The sequence below is a fragment of the Neolamprologus brichardi genome, chromosome 10 (genome assembly GCF_056152115.1).
Source record: "Neolamprologus brichardi isolate AB-2024 chromosome 10, ASM5615211v1, whole genome shotgun sequence".
In the NCBI taxonomy this organism is placed as follows: domain Eukaryota; kingdom Metazoa; phylum Chordata; class Actinopteri; order Cichliformes; family Cichlidae; genus Neolamprologus; species Neolamprologus brichardi.
Window position 1 is genome coordinate 33,353,705 of NC_142113.1, and position 21,113 is coordinate 33,374,817.

The window sequence follows — 21,113 nt, forward strand, 5'->3', positions numbered from 1 at the left end:
GTGTGTTAAATTTGATTTAGTGATAGTCGAGTGCGTTTATGCTTGTCTGTGAGGAGAGGATTGACTGGAATAGTGATGATGATGTCCGCTATCACTGTCAATTGTCAGTAAACACTTAATCTGGCTGATGAATCTTCACGTGACACATTGCTAAATCAATATTATTAAGTCTGTAATTAGGCACCATTCTTCTTATTTTACGGCGCTGTTTTTCAATCGGGGAACGCTCTCTGTTGAGGAGAAAAGCATGACTTTGTTTGTATACGGATTATCCATTGTTTAAATGTCCCGGGCAGTCGAAAAGGAGGCAGAGCTGTTGAGAAATGCTAGGAGCTAACTGGGTGCTAACCGTATCATTCAAATATATTGAATGTCGCAATGTTGGCAAAGAGAGGAAGTGACGTAAGATTTGCGCATGCGGGGTACCGATCGGGTTTCCGGTACGGATCGGGTAGTGACACTTACCTTTGCAAGTCACAGTGGCCCTTTCTCAATTCTCAAGTACGCGAGTACGTACTCGCGTTCTCGGCGGGTACGTACTCACCGAGAACGCACGGAAGTACGGACTCGCCGAGAACGCGAGCACTGACTCGCGATTTGTACAATTGGAACACCAGCGTACTTGATGATGTCACAGGTCCGGAGTTTTTACTGCCGTCCTTAATTTAACTGTGAGTAATATGTTATGAAGCTTAACTTTAATCACAGTCAAACCGGTTTACTCAGGAACAAATAAAAAGCCGAAATAAGCCAAACATTAACATTTAGAAGTGATCTAAGTGACTTATATATCATGTTTAACCTCAGTAGTGAAATCTCTATTAATAAAAATAGTGTACATGTACATACGTGTACATACCTTAATAAAAACAAGCAGGTGAGATGTTAGAACGCTTTTATTTTTATTTTAGTGGACACTCAATACAATAGACAGCTACTGGGGTTTGTTTAACCTGAGTAGCGAAAAGACCGCGGGGGGGTTGAAAACGATCTGCCGTGAGTCGGCTGTTCTCGCCGGCTGTAATAATCCTCGACCTCGCTGTCTGCTATGGAGCTGGCGGGTCACAGACGTCTCCGAAAACGTCGGACCTCGTTTGGAAATATATGATATCTTGATAAACTGAGCAGATATTTGAAGTTTACACAGCTACATTCTCGCTTGAAAAGAACTTAAAAGTTTATTTTGTGACCCAGAAAGAGTAATATTTAAAAGTTTTTAGCCCCGCTCGTCCGCCATTGCCGCGTTTGAGTTTTGGACGAAATGCATTCTGGGATATTTAGCTGTACCAAGTCCACACAAGTCACCACCGATGCATGCTCGATAAAACGGGCGGAGCGAGAACACATCCGGGACTTTTTCGCGTTCTCGGCTTGATGCGTACTTCGAATTGGAACAGTACTTGGTCTCCGACTGATGACGTATCACGAGTACACAAGAACGCAAGTACGCACAAGTACGCATATTGAGAAAGGCCCAGTGAACACTGAAGCAAGATGGCGCCCGCGCGAACGAGAAATCTGAACTACGGTGTCCTGCAGAGGACAAATGGTCAAAAGTGCTAAAATTTACAGTGTATATGCAGCTCAACAGCGACACCTTGTGACCTATTCCAGTCACTGCCTTACATGTACATTACCTTACTTGGTGGTAAACAGATATTGTTTTCAGGTCATAGCTGTAGAAGCCTCCTATGAGCCACTCTGCTCATGTTTCATGACGCGGTTTACTGGGTACGTAATTCAATTTTGTTACGATCTCTGCCTTTTATTGTTCTTTTATAGTAATTACTTATTATGCTTTGCAGGAAGTGTGGGCCTTAGTTTTACGCAACGCTACGCTAACTGAAGTGCTGCTGCTTTGCTTTTACCGTCTGTTTCCGTTGCGAGGTTTCTTTTCCTGCTGCTGCCAGATTTTTAAAGTGGACGTCGGCGTGGACAGCGGCCATATGCATGCCGGTTTGGGAGTCAGCTGGCGTACATATTGATTGACCGGATGATTAACTTATAGTCGGGCAGACGGCAAGTTGGAGCAATACGGCGATTCCGTTTGCTCCAGATTTTAAAGTTTTATCCAGTTTGTATGTTGTTTTTCTGTTGTTTTGATTTGTAGTTTGGATTTCTGTTATGCCACTGGTTGGAGGCCCTTTTTCTAGCTGCAGATCACCAGTGTGGTCCTGCAGTTGGGTTATCCCCCAGCGCTACATTAGTTTTGTTGTAATATATTAAAATTTTCTTTGTTTCTTTTATTCAGATGCGGAGTGCCGACGTGGAGGAGTCTAGGGTGCCTTGGTGGTGGGATCCTTTGAGTGTACACACCTACCTTGTTTAGTTTATTAGTGTGAGTGTGTGATTTTGTGTTGCACTTGTGTCTTGGTGTGTTTTCTTTTTTTTGAGTTGCGTGGCATCCCTGCCCCTCCACTGGTGAGCCTCAGCTCTGAATACCTTTTTAAGCATATTTGTACATGGATATTTATGACTGTGCTTTTATACGGTGTTTTAAATAATTATTAATTAATTGTCAACTTGTTTTATCATTGAACCTCGTCTCTGTACTGAGTATAACAAACCTAACTGCCTTCTTGGTGATTAGTGTTACTTCCAGTATTCTCTGGGTGAAATTCCCAGAGTGGCGTTGTCTTTTATTTACTTTATTCTCACCTCGTGCTGCCACAACTATTTACCATTAATCCTGAGGTGGATTAAAGTTTCCCGGACACCCATGTCCAACCACTGCACAAGATAAAGCTGTGGAGAGAAACAAGAAGCACATGAACTGATGCATTTCAGGTGATCATTAACAGTTTGCTTCTTGCCTTCAGATGATAACACGTTATCTTGTATGATCATTCAGAAAACATCATTCTGTGGGTCCTTTTCAGTTTATTTTTCTTTGAACAAATATTTATTGTAGTGTTTGTCCTCCTTTTGCTGGTGGATACTAGATTAATATTTTAAAATGTGTGACTTTTGAAAAAGGTTTGCCTCACTGCTAATATTTGATATTTAAATTATTACATTTTAATTTTAGTTCATCTTTTTCCCTCCTTCTGCTTTTACTTCAGACAAGATGGAGAACTATATGTACAACAGTCCAACACTTCAACTTCAGGAGTTGAGGATTGTCAGGACTAACAAGTATCTGATTTCTGTCTTTTTTGTGATATAAGCTCTTGTTTACAGATGTGGGAATGTCATGCGTGAAAGCTTTATTTAATGTTTTAGATAGTGACTGAATTGCTTTTGAAATGCCTTTGAAATTGTCTTGTTCTTTCAGGTCCATGCAAAATACAAACAACATCTTCACAATACAGCTGGAGGGTTTAAATGTCCCACAGGAAGCCACATACGCTATGTTTCTTTTTCTTTTTTTCTCCTACTTGTTTCTAATTGTTGCAAATGTGGGCATTGCTGTTTTGGTTTTTGTTGACAAGAGTCTTCACCAGCCCATGTATATCCTTTTTTGTAATCTGTCCATTAATGATTTATTTGGAAACTCTATCATAATCCCTCGTTTGCTTGTAGACATGTTGAGGCCTCCGTCTGAGCGCCTCATCAGTTATTATGAATGTGTGGTCCAAGCTTTCACCACACATATGTTTAGTACCACAGCTCACACAGTGCTTATGATAATGGCCTTTGACAGATATGTAGCCATCTGTAATCCTCTGCGTTATGCTGCAGTAATGACAAATAAGATGTTGATGAAGCTGACAGTTTCTGCCTGGGGGGTGGCCTTTGTTTTGGTTGGGATTCTGCTCAGTCTGACCTTGAGACTGGGCCGATGCAGAACTCTGATCAAAAGCCCCTATTGTGATAATGCTGCACTGTTTAACCTGTCCTGTGAGGATGTGTTCATTAACAATGTCTATGGCCTCACTTTCACTGTGCTTTTGTTCACAGGTTCTATCGGTAGCATGGTTCTTACCTATACTAAGATTACTGTGGTGTGTCTAACCACTAAGAACAAGTCCTTGAACAATAAAGCCTTGAAGACCTGCAGCACTCACCTGGTTGTATATCTGATTTTTTTGTTCAGTGGTATGTCCATAATCACTCTGCATCGCTTTCCTGAGTACTCAGAGAGCAGAAAAATTGTTGCTGTCCTGTATCACATCATCCCTGGAAGCCTCAATCCCATCATTTATGGTATGCAATCCAAAGAGATAAAAAAAATTGTATCAAAAGTTAAGTTAAAGAAGGTTTTGCCATTATATTAAAGACAATTTTCAGGGTTATTTGAACAGTTTGAAGTGACATATTAATGTTTTTTAAACTGACAGTGTGCAGAGATTGTAACCTGGCTTAATAAATGATATCTTTGCCAACTCGATCCGCTGTCACTATTACAAATTTACTTCTCCAATTCTATTAATATGACTTAAAGTCATTACATTTCTGTCAGTACCAGATTGCTAAAATAAAAGGGAGTAATGCAACACTGCTGAAACTGCTTTTGAAGCACTGCTTTTTGCACTCTATCCGCGTGTATCATAAGGAAAAGATGGAAAGAAATTCCTTGTCAAAATAAAAGATATCTGAATGAATTGAAATGGTAAAATGCTTGTTCCTACTAATTTTAACCTTTTCTGATTCAGTATTACAATGGCTTTTATGACTCAACTTGTTGTTTATTAAAACAGAATTTCACTAACTTATTCATCAGGGAACTTAAAGTAACAAAGTAACAAAACCTGAAAGTAACAAAACTGGAATTAACACTTGAGCAATAAACCAAAGCAGCATACTTAATGTGACAACAACTCCAAACTCAACAAAAGCAGCTTGAAAAAAATAAAACTGAACAAAGCCAGCTTGAAAACTAAATGTGAACTGTTTCAGTTTTTAGGCTAAAAATTTTAGCCGAGCAAAATGGGAAAATTGTAGATGTTTTTGGTGGATCTTTGGGGTTTTTTTTAACTAGCCACTGGATCACCAGTAAATAAGGAGAAAATCACAAACAACCAAACTGGACCATATGCTGTTTTTTTTCTCACTTACTTTTATTACAAAGAACAGAATGGACTTTGAACTCTGACCTTATCACTGTCATGGCTGCGGTGGCAGACGTGTGGGGGTTGTGAGAGGCTGTATCCCAATTAGGGTCTGCAGCCTTGAATGACACGGCCTTAGTGGTCTACGTAGTGCAAAATAGTGCAAGACAAAACTACATTCAGGTACAGTACAAAATACATACTGATACTGAGATTTGAAGTTTGTATATTTAAGACGGTTTACTAGCTTAAAACCACTGTAGACATGATTTTCACAGGAGCATTTGCTCCATCATCCTTTACAGTGAACCAGTACCTTTTAGTACATTTCCCTCAAGTACAATAATTAAAATAATGTTTCGACACGTAAAGTCATTTTTGTAAACTACAACGGCAACATCCATACTAATGGCAACAATGAAACAATTCCTGTCATTTTGCAAATTTTCCTTCACCAGAGCAGACCACTGTGCTGCAGGATTAAACTGAGTGACCCAGCCCTGCACAGGTATTTTAATAATGAGGAAACTAGGCCTAATTTTTGCCTGAGCAGGGAGTCTCTTAAAGTGCTGCTGAATCTACCAAACCAGGATCGGAGACATGATTGGGGTGCCACAATTGAGGTCCTTGTTTTCGTTTTCTGGCTGGCAAGTGGAGCATCTCACAGAGTTGTTTCCAGAGTGTTCGCAATACCTCATTCCAGTGTTCACCGCATCGTCCACAGGGTCACAGAGGAGGTGGTGGCCATTTGCCATCAGGTCATCTACCCCTGAAGATCTACAAGTCGTGTCTCATGGGTTTGCAGAGCTGGCAAGACACAGAGCCTTTTTGAAAGCTGCTGGTGAAATTGACTGGTGCCATATCCGCATCAAACCTCCCAGCGACCCTGATGGTCAGTGATACAGGAACAGGACATTTGTTAGAGCTCCTGGGTCGTTGACCCAGTGGTTTCTGTTTTGTACCCTTTATTTGTGTTCTCTTCTTAGTTTATTTTTGGGAAGGTTTTGGTTTCTGTTTTGCATTTCTATTTTTTCCCCAGTTCTTCTTGGTGTTTGATTATGTAGTTCTCAGGTTTTGTTTTCCATACTCCCTCTATTCTGTGTCCTGTCAGTGTCTGTGTCTTCCCTGTTCCCACGTCTCTGTTGCAGTGCCTGCTTGTGAGTCTGTGTCTATAAGTTCAGTCTGTGTTTCCTGTTTTACTTTGAAAGTCCGTGTCTGATGTTAATGTGTCTGACTTTGCTTCCTTTGTCTCGTTAGGCCTGATTTGCCCCAGCTTTGTTTCCCTCCTGTCTCTCATTCCCTGATTGCTCCCTCTGTGTATTTAAGCCCTGTGTTTCTCTGTGTCCGTGTAGTGATCTACCGTCATCTTGTACTGTGTGTTCTGCCTGCCAGCTTGCTGAGTTAGTTCATTTTGTATTCTAGTTCAGCCAGTTTTCTGTTTTGCCGTCCAGCATTAAAGTTGTATTTAAGTTCACCTTTTGTTTCTGTGAGTCTGCATTTGGGGTCCTTTTCCTGCCTGCACACAGCCGTCACATGACAAAATTGGTCCCTTCCATAATCCTGCAGGCGGTTTGTGACCATCAGGGCCGCTTCATTGATACATACAGTATGTGGGCTGGCCGGGGTCAGTGCATGACTCACAACAGACCACTATACCAGCAGGCCATCTACCCTCCCCCAGGGCATTTCATCCTTGCAGATGGAGGGTACCCATGTCTCCAACATCCACTCCCCCTCATTACTCCCTATAAGAGGCAACTCCAAGGTGTGGGAGCCCAGCATTTCAACTCTCATCATTCTGGAGCACATTCTATTATAGAGCGTGCTTTTGGGATGATGAAGACGAGGTTCCGGGCCATCTTCCTCCAAGCGCTGGAGGTGCACCACACCGTTGTACCACAGGTAAGTCAGTAGAATACATAGCCATTGTTTTTGGAGTAGTCATGATGACATAATGGGAACTACAGTGTATGTTCATGTATATACACGTTATTTACAACACAAAACGTCTGTTTCTGGTCACAACAGCATGTGCTATTCCCCACATAGCAAGCAGGTCTGGCCCAGGTCTGGTATCAAGCCAGCACTGCTGGTTGACTTCTGGCATGATAAAACATATGTCATCCAGATATGGGCCAGGTCTGACAATGATGCCACTGTCTATGTAATGGCATGTCATATCTGGCTTAGTTGTGGTTATGTAGCCCAGACCTATGGAAAACAGGTCTTCCCTGGATCTGGCATCAAGCTGGCAATTCTGACTGACCCGTGTCGTGGCAGAGTGTGTGTCAACCAGATGTGAGCCAGGTCTGGCAATGACGGTGCTATTTATGTTCCTATTTTCCTATTTTAGTTAGAAGACCCAAATGCCATGTTGCAATACTACACTGCTGTAGTAGCCAACGTTTCAAATGCAGATTTGACAGGTTTGTGAGTGTACACTTTATCCAAAACATAGTGATGATTTACTCATCTTTGCCACTGGGTGGCTGTAGCTCAGGCTGATCGGAAGGGTAGCGGTTCGATTCCTGGCTTCTCCATTCTGCAAGGGTGTGGATGTGCATGAATGCAGTTAGGGAGCACTCAGTCTAGAGAAAGTATGTGTGATTGTGTGAATACGGCATGTTATGTAGAGTACTTTGCGTAATCCAAGCGAGTCGAAAAGCGCAAAATATATATATAGCGCTATGTTGTTATTACAGGGCTTGATTAAGGTACATATTAGGCTGACATCTGGGCCAGCACAGGACCAGCAGTGTGTCTGCAACTGGCCCGTGGCTGCACACAATGTGCTTACACATGGCCCACATACCGCAAAGAATGACGGTATGTGGTAGAGGACCTCTGGTAGAGGACCCGAGCTTGAAGGATTGACCGCCCACAGGGACAAGTGAGGAATTTTTTTTTTATATATATATTTCGGCTATATATTTTTTAGCCCTTTAGTGGCCCAGATCAGATTTGCCAGAGGTAGTCCACACATGGGCCAGCACAGGACCACCTCTGGCAAATCTGATCTGGGCCACCAAAGGGCTAAAAAATATGTAGCCGAAATATATATATAAAAAAAAAATTCCCCACTCGTCCCTGTGGGCGGTCAATCCTTCAAGCTCGGGTCCTCTACCAGAGGCCTGGGAGCTTGAGGGTCCTTATTAGCTTAGCTGTAGTATCTTAGCTGTTCCTAGGACTGCGCTCTTCTGGACAGAAATCTCCGATGTTGTTCCCGGGATCTGCTAGAGCCACTCGCCTAGCTTTGGAGTCACTGCACCTAGTGCTCCGATTACCACTGGGACCACCGTCACCTTCACCCTCCACATCTTCTCGAGCTCTTCTCTGAGCCCTTGGTATTTCTCGAGCTTCTCGTGGTCCCGATGTTGCTGTCATTCGGAACTGCTACATCAATCACTACGGCCGTCTTCTCATGTTTGTCTACCACCACTATGTCCGGTTGGTTAGCCACCACCATTTTGTCCGTCTGTATCTGGAAGCCCTGGCAAAAGTTATATTTCTAACAATCATGTGAACCACTGATTATGAACCACTGGGCACCTACAGTGACAAAAAGCATCTCCCTCACCTTCTTTCTATTTCTTAGGTTTTACATATGCATCACACTTAAATGTTTCAGATTACCAAACAAATGTTATTACTGTACAAAGATACCCTACATGAATACAAGATTTAGTTTTAAATGATAACTTTTAAAACTTTTTAAGTGTTTTAAGAGAAAAAAATTATCCAAACTTACCAAACTATTTGAAAAAGTAATTGACCCCTCTTGTTAAATTACAAATGAACTTTGATTAACCACATTTCTGGGAAGGTGAGTTCAGTGTCAGTACCCACACCCAAGCCTGATATCCTCCCAATGAATCATGAAATCACATGAATAGAACTTGTCTGACAAACTTGAGTACGGTCAAAGATTCATGACACAATCTAAAGAACTGTAAAATAACCTAAATTAATTGCCTCAAGTTTTTCAAAGGATAAACATTATATTGCCAAAAGTATTTGCTCATCTGCCCTGACACACATAAAAACGTAACTTCGAAACCATTCCCCAAACTAAACAAAAACAACCCCAATTAGTCCAAAAGTTCAACCTGTCCATAGGCCCAATCACAATCCCCACAACCGCCACATAACAGCCAACCGCAGTCCAAGCGGTGGCGACAAAACAATTCTGGTGGCCGACCCGATGGATGGCAATAGTGGCAAACAGTTCCGGCGGCCTGCCACGGGCCTGGTGGAGGCAACATGGCAGCTCTGGTGGGCAGCCAGGGATCTGATGACAGCCTCGAAGTAGCTCCAATGGCTGACCACGGCTCCAGGGGCGGCGAAACTGTTCAGGTGGGCGGCTGTGGGCCTGGTGGCGGTGATGCTGCAATTCCGGCGGCCGACCATGGGTCCGGTGGTGGCGAAGCAGCTCTGGCGGCAGACCACAGGTCCGGTGGCGGCTAAGCAGCTCCGGCGACTAACCATGTAACAGCTCCGATGTGCAACGGCGTAGCACGGTGTGCACAATAGGCAGGTGAAGTGATGGTGATGTGGTTACTGCAGACTTCTTAGCTACAAGCTGGGCAGCTAACTGAGCTACAGCTACAGGCTGGGCAGCTAACTGAGCTACAGCTACAGGCTGGGCAGCTAACTGAGCTACAGCTACAGGCTGGGCGGCTGACTGAGCTACAGCCACAGGCTGGGCGGCAGGGTGTTTCAACAGGTAATGACATAATCTCTTGGTTTCTCCCAACCGCTTCACAATTAGTAACTACAGGGCCCACTGACAGTGAGCTGACAGTCACTGAACTAACAGTCTCTAGGCCCACTGACTCAGAGAAACCCACAGTGGACAGTTTAGCCAAAACCTCCCTCTCTCTCTCCACTTTTAGCAGGCTTAGCATTGCTAGTGAGTGGGGAAGAAACGGCCTTAATTTTCTTGTTCATAGCAAGTGGAGTTAGAACTATGGTGGAGTCTGAGTTACTCACTGTGGCACCTTGCACTGCTGGTCCACAATCTGCTGATTCTTCTGAAGCCACAGGAGTGTGGTGAGATTTGGTTTGACGATGGATTCTCCTCCGAGAACCTGGGGCTGCATGTATGGAAACTGTCCCCTCCTGATTATCTGCATTTTTATCCTCTGAAAGGATTTATTAAAACAACAGAGTCTGGTCTACTCACTGCCGTGACTAGCACTGCTCATCCTTTGTCTGCTGACTCAGCAGACGTTAAAGGAGTGAGAGGAGATGGGGTAGGGTGCCGATGGTGAGGGAGCCGTCTTCCCCGCAATAGAGGGTTCAATAAGTGAGCAGCGAGCGACGGTGGGGAAACTGTCCACCTATGAATCAAAAAAACAGGCAGTAATGGCTCCCAGGGGGGCAGAAGCAAACAGCTCAAAGCTGGAGCTTGCCCTCAGCACAGTTACAATTTGAATTAGTTTTTTTAATGTCAACAACTAAGAAATGAAATAATTTTAGTTATCATGTTAAATCTCTTCAACTCCTCGAGCTTTCTTCCACATCACCCAAACAAAACCTGTTAATTAATATGAACTTCCCATTTGAAACCCCGTTTTCTTTTTATTTTCATTTAGCTTTTCCCACTTTAACATTTAGCATTTCCCAACAATGACCCAATTACAACCAATTAACCCAGTTTTCTTAATCCAGACATCAATAACCCAAATTTAGTACAGAAGAGGGGCCTGAAAACTGAAGGCTCTGCCTCCCATTCTACTTTTAAATACTCTTTACAACAAGTAGGCCTGCAGTGTGAGAGTGAAGTGATATGGTACTACAAGGTCATTAAGATAAGATGCAGGCCTAGCATAGCCTAGATTTACGGGTCTAGCATAACGTATCATCAGGGTGACAGAAAGCATTTGGCAGAGGCGGTATTTGTAACTTTTTGAAGCTAATGCTCTCAAAAAGTGAATTTGGCTGGTTATTGCATTTACACGAGTCTTACTTATAATCTGAACAAAATAATTTGATGTTTCTATGGTATATGTCATCAAATCAGTTACGATTTGTATGAAATTCAACAACCTGCCTGCTTCTGCCAGAGGTTTCTTCATGTTAAAAGGGAGTTGTTCCCTTTTTTTGTTCATTTAAATATTTGTTTTTTTGTTTTGTTTTTTGTTTTTGTTTTTTTTGTTTGTTTGTTTTTTTTGGGGGGGGGGGGGGGGGGTTAGTGTGGACAGAGCTGTGGCTGTAAGGTTGTTAATGCCTGTCATGTTGGTAATCTCAGGTGGGGAGTCTTAGCAGCCTTGTTTAGCCTGCGGGACCTCTGAGGCAGCTGATTGCTCTGGCAGTCTAGTACAGGTGGCTGAGCTGAGGTGAAGAAAAAATTTAAAGAGTCATTGCCCTGCAAATTGAGAATAAACACACACACACACACTTAAAGCAACAGTTTGTATAATGAGAAGGTTAAGCAAGTGTTTTGAAGCAGGTTTTTGTTACCATGGCTACAGGGATAATTATGTTTCTGTGCTTTTTGCATTTAAACCCACAAAGGTACCTAAAACAAGTCCCTTTGGTATTCTTTGTGTTCTTGTGTGTTACATTTTTAATTCTGCTGCTCTGATGTAACTCGGCCTAATTAAAGTTTTCTGGTCACTCATTAGTTGTTTTTTTCTAGAAAAGGCAGAATGTGGAGCAGTGGACTTCAGTCCTGCTTAGACATCCAGGTAAGCCAGTGATACCTTCTCACATATTTTGTAAAGCAACCTTTAAATCTGGAGGAGTTTCATTTGTGTTCTGCAGCCTTTTAATGTTTTCATGCACACATCAAATTTTTCTTCACTTGTCATTGTCGTTGATCGAGCTCATTTTTTCTTACCTGGTCACCTGTTGGGAGGTTCGTCTGTGTGGTGAGAAGAGATGGAGCTGTGGACATTCGATATTCCACTCCAAAGTACCAGAGGTCTGTACTTTTACTTTACTGTCTTTACTTTTCCACCAACTAATTACTGATGTCCAGTCAAAACTTTATAATCTGACATTTATATAAAACAGAAACACTTGTTAAAGGTGATAAAGTGTAAAAATTATTTAAAACTGAGCCTGTTATTGTTGTTGGTGCTTTTATAGTTCTGGACCCAAAACACAATGTTAATAACACTTTTTCTTTTTCTTTAAATAACAACCATAGTTGGAATCCAAGAGATCAAATAACAGACAACTCAAATATATATATAACAACTGCATTATTAGTGTTTGTGGTGTTTCTTTTAACTAATGTCGTTATTTGATTAAATCTATTGTTTTAACCAAACCTACAGTATTATTTGAAGTTATAGTACCTGCCTATGGGGTACAGTAATACAGCAAAAACTGAAGTACAATTTGGTTTTTGGTACAGTCATACTGAAGTTTATTTGGGTTCATTTATTTTAAAATTTAGTGTTCTTAAAGTAAATTTAACTTAAAAATAGGTGATACTCATTTACTTTGCTATAAGGAGTTCATGTGACTCAATTTTGAGTAAGTAGCTTATGTTATTTAATAATTCTGATACCATCAGATTTTAGATTAAATTAGATTTTTACAATAGAAATGGTGGTTACTTTCAAGGAGGTTAAGTGATTGTTTAGGTATGCTTGTCAGTGTGATCACAAGTAACTTATTTTTACAGGAATCATTTTAATACAGCTCAAAATAGCACAAATCTTGACGTTCTCACAAAAACCCAAGAATGATCTCATAGCAGTTCATGATATACTCATGACTACTAATCTACTGATTCCCGTTGCTGGCCCACATTTCACAACAGTGTGTTGTGTCCTTGAGCACAGTTTTTCTTCAGTCCACTCTATTTGTTTATTAAAAAAGTTAGATAAATTCTAGATTAACAATTAACAAAGAGTGTATTCGTTTTCATGGCAGATGTTGAACTTTGAGTTACATGTCAGTTTTTCACAAATCACTTGTATGATTTTTTTATCCATCAAATTGCATGTATGTCATTTGATTAAGGTTCGTCATTTGAAACCTCTTGGTTAGGTGATCTCAGTAAAATTATAAACCTTGTCACAGCTGGTGGTAAAACCTCCCTGCTTTTTCTGCAAAAATATGTGCTTTTGACACAAAATGCATTCCTTACAAATTTATGATTTTTTTGACTATTTCCTACTTGTCACGGCTGCTACAACAGTCGTGTGGTGTTTGTGAAGGAAGGACCTAAATGCAGGCGAAGGCTGTGATTCGAGTGAGCGTTTTATGTACAGTGTCTGCACAGTGACAAAAAATAATGATCGGGGAGCTACCAAAACCTAGAATGGGAAAACCAACGTCATGCAAACTCAAACTGAAAAACAAAACGCTAAACACTGTGATGCCTGAAACCATGAGGAGACAAAAGGCACGGGAACACGTGGCACGAGATGCAGAGAGACACAGAGAGACACAGAGAAACACCAAGAAACGCAGATGTGTACTGAATAATATAATGTCTGTGAGTATACTGATTTTGAAGTACTGTGTAAAATGTAATTACAACCACAATGATAATGCTTTTGCTGAACATGGCTCAAACTCTCCTGGGTTTAAGTCATCATCTACCCATAGCTGTATTCATAAGATAAGAAATCTTGGTAATCCAGATCGAAGGACTGAAAACTACTTTTTGTTTGCCTCTGAAGAAGACAAGGACAAATTCCTTGGGCAAGTATTGGGATCATCGCTGAAAATGGCTTGAACCTTGTTTCTTTATTTTTGGAAACATGTTTATATATGAGTAGATGAATTTAGAATAATTTGGCCAGCCTGAAAAACTTTACTGTGAATGATTTTAAAGCATCTCAGCAGTAAACAGAATCAGAATTACGATTATTTTTTTTTTCTGCATAAAAAAGGAATTTGTCTCGCTATCATGTTACAAACAGTCGCTTAAAAATGAAAAGATATGAATATTTAGCTATGAAAAACCTAATATTTATACCAATATCACACATAACATATCACTCTCTCCACTAAAAAAAAGAGAGATTATGAGGTTCGGGGCTTTTATGCTTTGTTAAGCTTGTGAAATAGTCCAGCTGCATGGGGAAAAAACTGGTACTGATGGACTGCATCTTCCTGCCAGAGGTTAGTGGGACTAAAAATGTATATAATGTGGGAATGGCAATCTCTCATGTCTGTCACAGTGTCCCAGAGGTGTACTCGTAGTACAAACGATAATGTGATGGGTCCATCTTCTAGATTTAATGTTATGCCAAGAGAAAAAAAGTGGCTTTTTAACATATTGTCTGCCTAAATATAAATTTAATATATAAATATCCGTGTAAAAGATGGTGATAGTTTCTGATTCTGAAAAGGAAAGCCAATGCAGAAGTGCCTGACACTTTTTTTTACCACATGTCAGCAGAAGACCGCTGCTCTCGCTCAGTCTGTAGGAAACAACCTTAACATTGAGTTATTTTATGAGCTTTATACATACTTGATGAGTTTTGGTCTTACACCATAGTTTTAAGTCTTATAAATTCAACATGATGATCACCCTGTTAATGGTCCCACAGAAAAACAGAATAAAACAGTGTGATTTAGGGCATTGTTATTTTATAATTGGCATGTTGCTATCATATAAGCATGAGGACAATAGAAAAAATGCTTCATGGAAGTTTACTGGCCAGTGGGTGCATCACAGCTGGCATCATATATCATCATCTCAGCAGCACAAACAATGCACCTTTTTGGACTTGGACCCCTCTGATGAACACTGACGAGCTCTTTTTTTCCTTCAGATTTCCCAACTTTGTCAACCAATCACAGATCTAGTTCTGTTAACGGGACCTTGGGACTCGGTGGTGTCACGTTCTTTATCATCCAGGGCCTCACAAACCTCGATGAGAAAAAGATCATCCTTTTTTCCATCCTGTTGCTGATTTACATCATGATCCTGGGAGGAAACGGCATCATCATCTATGTGGTACAGAGAACAGTTTAATCAATATTGTCTTAGTCTAATAAAGAGTTGAGGTTGAGGTGAGGATGTGACGATTACCATCTATGTCTTTCCTGCTGCAGGCACTGACGGATCCAAAGCTCAACTCTCCGCTGTACTTCTTCCTCTGGAACCTCTCCTTTGTGGACATGGTCTACACCACAACCACCATCCCCAACATGCTATCTGGCTTACTGACAGATATCTCAACCATCTCTGTCCTGGGCTGCTTCCTCCAGATGTTCTTCTTCATTCAGTTATCTGTTACAGGCCGTGCCATTCTCACAGTCATGGCATACGATCGCTACGTGGCGATCTGCAACCCTCTGCAATACAACAGCATCATGACCAGGCCTGTCCGACTGCTACTTGTTGCAGGAGCCTGGGGATTCGGTACAATTTGCACTCTTCCTGCTTCTGTGATTGCCTTTGGGAGGCCTTACTGTGGCCCAAATGTGGTGAAACATGCCTGGTGCGACCCATCTTCTGTAAGGCGGCTTGTGTGCGGTGACACCTCTTTGGATAACATTGTGTCTCTCTCTTTTGCAATGGTGGCGCTGCTGACCACAGGTGTCTTCATACTCTCCTCCTACATCTTGATTGGTTTTTCCATATCCAGGATGGTTGTTGCTCAGAGGCTGAAGGCGTTCAGAACATGTGCTGCCCACCTGACTGTGGTGTCCATCTCTTATGCAGCAGCCTCATTTGTATACATTTCCTACCGAGTGGGAAACTTTTCATCAGAGGTAAAAACTTTGCTTTGCTTTCTCTGTAATGTCTCAGTGCAGTACTCTGTAAAGGTCTTGAGCCACCCTTCGTTTATTTCTATTTTTGGTAGGAAAACAAGAAATTCGTGCAGAGATTTACTGAAACAAACCTTCACAGACATATTTCTGGATCAGTAATATGTTTTCTTTTTATCAGTCAATAATCATGTGGAACTGCACATGATTATTTGCAGCTAGCAAGTTTTTAATGCTATCCATCAGTCTAAAACCAACATGTTAATATGTGGAGATCCTGAAGGCTGCTCAAAAAAGGTTATATTTTAAATATTTGTTCAAATTAGTTCAAATTATTATTATTTTCTTAAAGAAATCTACTGCACCATGTATAATTTATGTCATGTGTAAATTCCATTGCAAATATTAATCACAGCTAAATTTAGAGGGGATGACAGTAAAAACCCCGGAGCTGTGATGTCATCAAGTACAGTGCCGTTCCAACTGTGGAACGATCGCGCTGCGTTCTCGGGAAGTCTGGACTCCTGTGTGAACTTACGAAGTCCAGACAAGCGGAAATGCGAGTACGGACTCATGTACAGTGGCTTGCAAAAGTATTCGGCCCCCTTGAACTTTTTTTTGTCACATTACAGCCACAAACATGAATCAATGTTATTGGAATTCCACGTGAAAGACCAACACAAAGTGGTGAACACGTGAGAAGTGGAACGAAAATCATACATGATTCCAAACATTTTTTACCAGAGCCACTGTACATGAGGATTTAGAAAAGACCTAATAATCTGCAGTCTATAAACTACCCTCAGCTAACGCCAGCTAACAATGTTAGCTCGGTATGGAGTATCCTTCATTAAAAGTAATAAAAATATTTGATATACCTTTATTAGTCCCACAAGGGGAAATTTCATAAGGCTGCCAACCTATTGCACGCAATGGCGGCGCCATCTTACCCTCCGACCATACATACATTACACAAACATCACATGGGGAAGACAGGTCAGAGAGGTCTAACAATGGAAAATGCACCACATGAGGAAAGATAAGGAGAAAAAATAACTCCCCCCAGACTGAGCTCCAACAGGGAGATCAGTTTGAGAACAGAAAAAACACCTCTGCACATGAAAAAACTCTTAATACACCAAAGAAACACATGACAAGCAACAGGGGTGGGTAAAGGGTGAGAGACCGCCGAATTAGACAGGACATCCGGGCCTGCGTGCGCTGGTCTCCTTGATCCACCGTCAGCATCAGAAGGGAATAAGCGTCGAAGGCGTTTGGAAAGGGAGGGGGGATGAGTGTGTGCATATCAGTGTATATGTATGTGTGTGCGTGTCCAGAGTTCAGCTGAGACAGTGTCCTTCGCCCTGCCAGGCTAAGTAAACAGTCTTCCAGCCAACCCAGGTGGCCTTGCATGGAGTGGGAAGGAACAGTCTAAGCACAGTCGTTATCAGGGTGTTTTGTTCAGGTCCAGCCATGCAGCTGGCGCCAAAGGGGTATCCGCATAAGTGATGGTGCTTTTTACTTTAGTGCGAACAGCAATAGTACATCAAAGATACTGAAGTTTCGCCCATCCCATTCTTCTTATGAGGTGGTGTCGGAATTTCCAAGAAATGCATTCCTGCCCGTGCACTGCTGGCTGTTGGGCTGGCGCTGGGTCAGCCCACCAGCTGATGCCACCAACATTAACAGGACACTTACGTTACAGCCTCTTATTATGTGTTTTGTTTGGGTTTCCAGCAATCAGAATCAGATAGACTTTATTAATACCAGATGGAAATGGAGTAAAAAGAAGAAGAAAAAAGGGCCGGCTGCTCATAGCCATGCGATATATGACTACATGCACCTGCGCCAAGTGCGTTTAATCACCAAAACTGGAGAAGGCATGGAGAGGGGGTAGCCTAATATATGAAGCCGGAAATGATTGCTGTGTATTCTATTCATTTCAGCAAAGTAACTGTATTCTGATTACCACCTATTCAAATGGTAACTGTAACAGAATACAGTTACTCATATGTTGTATTTTAAATACATAACGTCGGTACATGTATTCGGTTACTCCCCAACACTCTTGACAACCAGGTGATATGTTAAATCACCCTGTGGATACAATAAACCACGACAAACCAAAAAGTACTTGCATCATTACTGTGATAACATGTTGATATGACTTCCACCACAGCGCTGGATACTTTCACAAAGTTTCTGGTTTAAATCCCAGGGAAAAAAAAGTCATGCCAGTTTTTACCAAGGGCCATGCAGCATGACTCCATTCATGCTAATGGACCAGATGGACCAACAATGTCATCCTCGAGTGTATAAACAGATGAATTAAGCATCACATCTGACTCTGTTTCAGGAGCGGATCATTGTGTCTGTGCTGTACTCTGCTCTGACTCCCTTCCTGAACCCGATGATCTATAGTCTGAGGAACAAAGAGCTGCGAGAGTCTATCAGAAGAACTTTGAGCAGGTTCAGACCTGCTGCTGTGTTACCCACCAAGAAAATCAGCACTTTGTCCTGATCAAGTGTCTGACACAAATCATATTTAGAAATGGCGATCTTTTAATTACATGGTTGATTGTGCCAATATTAATAATAGATGTCCAATTGTTTATGTACTGATGAGCTCATATATAAAATCTACTGATAAAGTACTGCATTAATTAGTTAACATCATTTTGGTTCCCTTGTCTCTGTCACTTTCTTTTAATGTTTGAAATAAAGTCAATGTTAACACAACCTTTAGACGTGTTTACATTTCTCTTCAGCTACACCAGACAGTACAGCAGTAAGCTGTCAATCTTGAAGCTGTTATATTGTTAAATAGTGGTTAACAGAGACTACATAAGTTATCTGGGTCATTCATGAAGTGATTGGCTTACACCCAAGTGTTCTTATGACTATTTTACAGTTAAATAATAATTCATATATAATTATTACAGAGAATTTGTTAAGCAGTTCCTGCCCCAAGTGGAGGAGTTTAAGTATCTCGGGGTCTTGTTCACGAGTGATGGGAGAAGGGAGCTGGAGATTGACAGACGTACCGGTCTGTTGTGGTGAAGAGAGAGCTGAGTGTAAAAGCGAAGCTCTCAATTTACCGGTCGATCTACGTCCCTACCCTCACCTATGGTCACGAGCTGTGGGTAGTGACCGAAAGAATGAGTATGAAACAAGATGGAGGGAAATAATAAGCAGTGATGTGCGATACCACTGGTTTCTTTTTCCAGTCTAATAAAGTAAAATTCAGGCTGCTTTTGACAAAATTGATCCAATACTGATTCTACTGATTCTACAGTCTGTTGTGTTTGTGGTACAACAACAAGAACAACAACGAAACAGCTGGCACCTAACAGTGTACACTGCATTACTCTGTTTGTGTCAGGGGACACAATCCTACATGTGTGGACCAGTTTTTGGTGAAGCATGTTTTAGGGTTTAAAAGCCACATAGACCCGTTTTTAGAGAAAATGCGTCTCACCTATTCCAATGTTGGGATTTCCTTACCTGGATGACCGAACATACATCAAGACATTTAACTTTTATGCTGAAGGCAAGCAGTCTTTGTGTCCAGGTTGCATCACACTCTTCAAAGTTTCACAGGAAAATATTAAGTGTTTATGGAGAAGTTAGCATTTTCAGTGCAAGGTTATGATGAGAGGGTTAATGTGCAACAGATCAAACTAATTGCACGGAGGTATCTGGTGCAACACCACAAATGTCTTCATGGCAGTTTTCACATACCGACTGACAGCGTCTCCCTGCAACCACTGGTTGTCGGGCAGACACCAACTGGTGTGACTGAGGCCTTACCTGCATTATATTGAGGGGAATGCAGATGTCTGAGGTGAACTGCTGTGATGTATGTATTCAGTAAAATACACGAAGGAAATCGGGATATGAGAAAAGAAAGGCAGAAAAACGCACTGTAAATATATTTATTTATTGAGAATATGAATCATTTCCCATCAGTCACAGTCACTGTATTCCTCGTGAACATGATGAACATTTTTTGTCGGACTGCTTTGATCTGCATCCCATAGATGACAGCATTCAGTGCTGGAGGAACCACATGGAACATCATGGAGGCTAACTTCCTTTGGTCTGACAAATGTGGGAAGCGATGGAGGAGCACCATGACAATGCCTGACACAAACATGATGACATACATAGTCAGGTGGGTGGTGTAGGTCTGCAGCGCCCGGCTGTTCAGTGTCTTGCTCTTGCTGCTCAGACACACCACGGCGATCCTCAGGTAGGTGATCGTGACGCTGCCAATGGAGGAGCCCAGCAGAAGGACGGTGTAGCCGAGACCGTAAACGTTATTGATGAGGATGCTTTCACAGGAGAGCTTAAACAAAGAGGCATTGTCACAGAAAGGGTTCAATATGATCCACCTGCAGCGTGACAGGCGAGCGCTGAGTCCGACGAGGATCGTCACCATAACGAAGATTACTGCCCAGGCCAAGACCGACAGCTTCACCACCATCCAGTTGGTCATGATGGTGGCGTACTGCAGCGGGTTGCAGATTGCCACATAACGATCAAAAGCCATGATCATGAGTATAGTGTGAGAAGAACCTGCATAAATGTGAACACAAAAGGCCTGAATGACACAGTCGACGTAGTGGATGTACCGATCTGAGCCGGGAGTAAAAATATCCCTCAGCATACGTGGAATGATTGTTGTGGCTCCAAACACATCATTGATGCTCATGTTACAGAAGAGCAGATACATGGGCTGGTGGAGGCTACTGTCCAGCGTGATCAGGATCACCAGGACAATGTTGGAAAACATGATGAAGATGTAAATGAGGAAGAGGAGGATGAAAGCAGGAATGGAGGCATCTGGGCTGACTTGTAAACCTTCTAAGAGCAGGATATCTGAAGTCTGGTTTTCCATAGTGCAGAAGGTGAATTTCAACCTGGAGAGAAGAAAAGAAAACATGTTTATTTTCAAACTTTAAAGTGTTTTTGAAAGATACTATTCTCTTGAAGAAAAAAGACCTGTGGTAGTATTTTAGCTACCACAGGTCTTTGGTGTGTGCCATACCTTTTTGGACTTAGACTGTTTTATTTAGTGATTCTTGATCTCTTTAAAATTCTGTTGGTTTCACAACATTCTCGTTAGTTTTGATTGACCCACCCTCATTAGTTTCCCCTGAGCTTAATCTGCCACACATCCCAAATCATATGATCAGTTTCCTCAGTTTGTTTAAACCTCTCACCGGCTTTATTCGGATCTTTTCAATTGTTGTCCTGGCTTTTTTTCTTCCACATTTGCATTTTCCCATCTGTCTTGTCGGTGGAGAGTATAGAAATTGCCACTTTGTGACATTTTTTCAGTGTGTTTGTGAAGCCTGCTTGAACTAAAGATTTGGGAGAGGGATTTTATTTCTGTTCCTTGGTGATGCACTATACAGGCTTCCCTTAGGCAAG

General features: G+C 41.7%; 3 protein-coding genes across 3 annotated transcripts; 2 read left to right on the forward strand and 1 right to left on the reverse strand.

Annotated features, from left to right (window-relative positions):
- The first annotated feature begins 3,173 nt into the window (after nt 1–3,173).
- LOC148101016 (olfactory receptor 8G17-like) lies at nt 3,174–4,217 on the forward strand. The gene has a single exon (XM_087846943.1). The coding sequence runs from the start codon at nt 3,246–3,248 to the stop codon at nt 4,215–4,217; it is 972 nt and encodes a 323-aa protein (XP_087703069.1). The 5' UTR covers nt 3,174–3,245.
- A 7,638-nt stretch (nt 4,218–11,855) lies between these two features.
- On the forward strand, nt 11,856–18,198 carry or6at1 (odorant receptor, family 6, subfamily AT, member 1). Its single transcript, XM_087846749.1, has 4 exons — nt 11,856–11,916; nt 14,735–14,919; nt 15,018–15,680; nt 18,034–18,198. The coding sequence occupies exons 1-4, from the start codon at nt 11,874–11,876 to the stop codon at nt 18,196–18,198; spliced, it is 1,056 nt and encodes a 351-aa protein (XP_087702875.1). The 5' UTR covers nt 11,856–11,873.
- A 1,418-nt stretch (nt 18,199–19,616) lies between these two features.
- Nucleotides 19,617–20,622, reverse strand: LOC102787034 (olfactory receptor 8G17-like). The gene has a single exon (XM_006785168.2). The coding sequence runs from the start codon at nt 20,620–20,622 to the stop codon at nt 19,633–19,635; it is 990 nt and encodes a 329-aa protein (XP_006785231.2). The 3' UTR covers nt 19,617–19,632.
- Nucleotides 20,623–21,113: the final 491 nt, after the last annotated feature.

What these genes read in the sequence shown, in the direction of transcription:
- LOC148101016 (XM_087846943.1), top strand. Translation starts at nt 3,246, where the DNA reads ATGCCTTTGAAATTGTCTTGTTCTTTCAGGTCCATGCAAAATACAAAC.
- or6at1 (XM_087846749.1), top strand. Translation starts at nt 11,874, where the DNA reads ATGGAGCTGTGGACATTCGATATTCCACTCCAAAGTACCAGAG. An exon ending in ACGGCATCATCATCTATGTG is followed by an intron (nt 14,920 to 15,017) that starts GTACAGAGAACA and finishes TTCCTGCTGCAG; the next exon opens with GCACTGACGGATCCAAAGCT. An exon ending in TGGGAAACTTTTCATCAGAG is followed by an intron (nt 15,681 to 18,033) that starts GTAAAAACTTTG and finishes ACTCTGTTTCAG; the next exon opens with GAGCGGATCATTGTGTCTGT.
- LOC102787034 (XM_006785168.2), bottom strand. Translation starts at nt 20,622, where the DNA reads ATGTTTTCTTTTCTTCTCTCCAGGTTGAAATTCACCTTCTGCACTATG.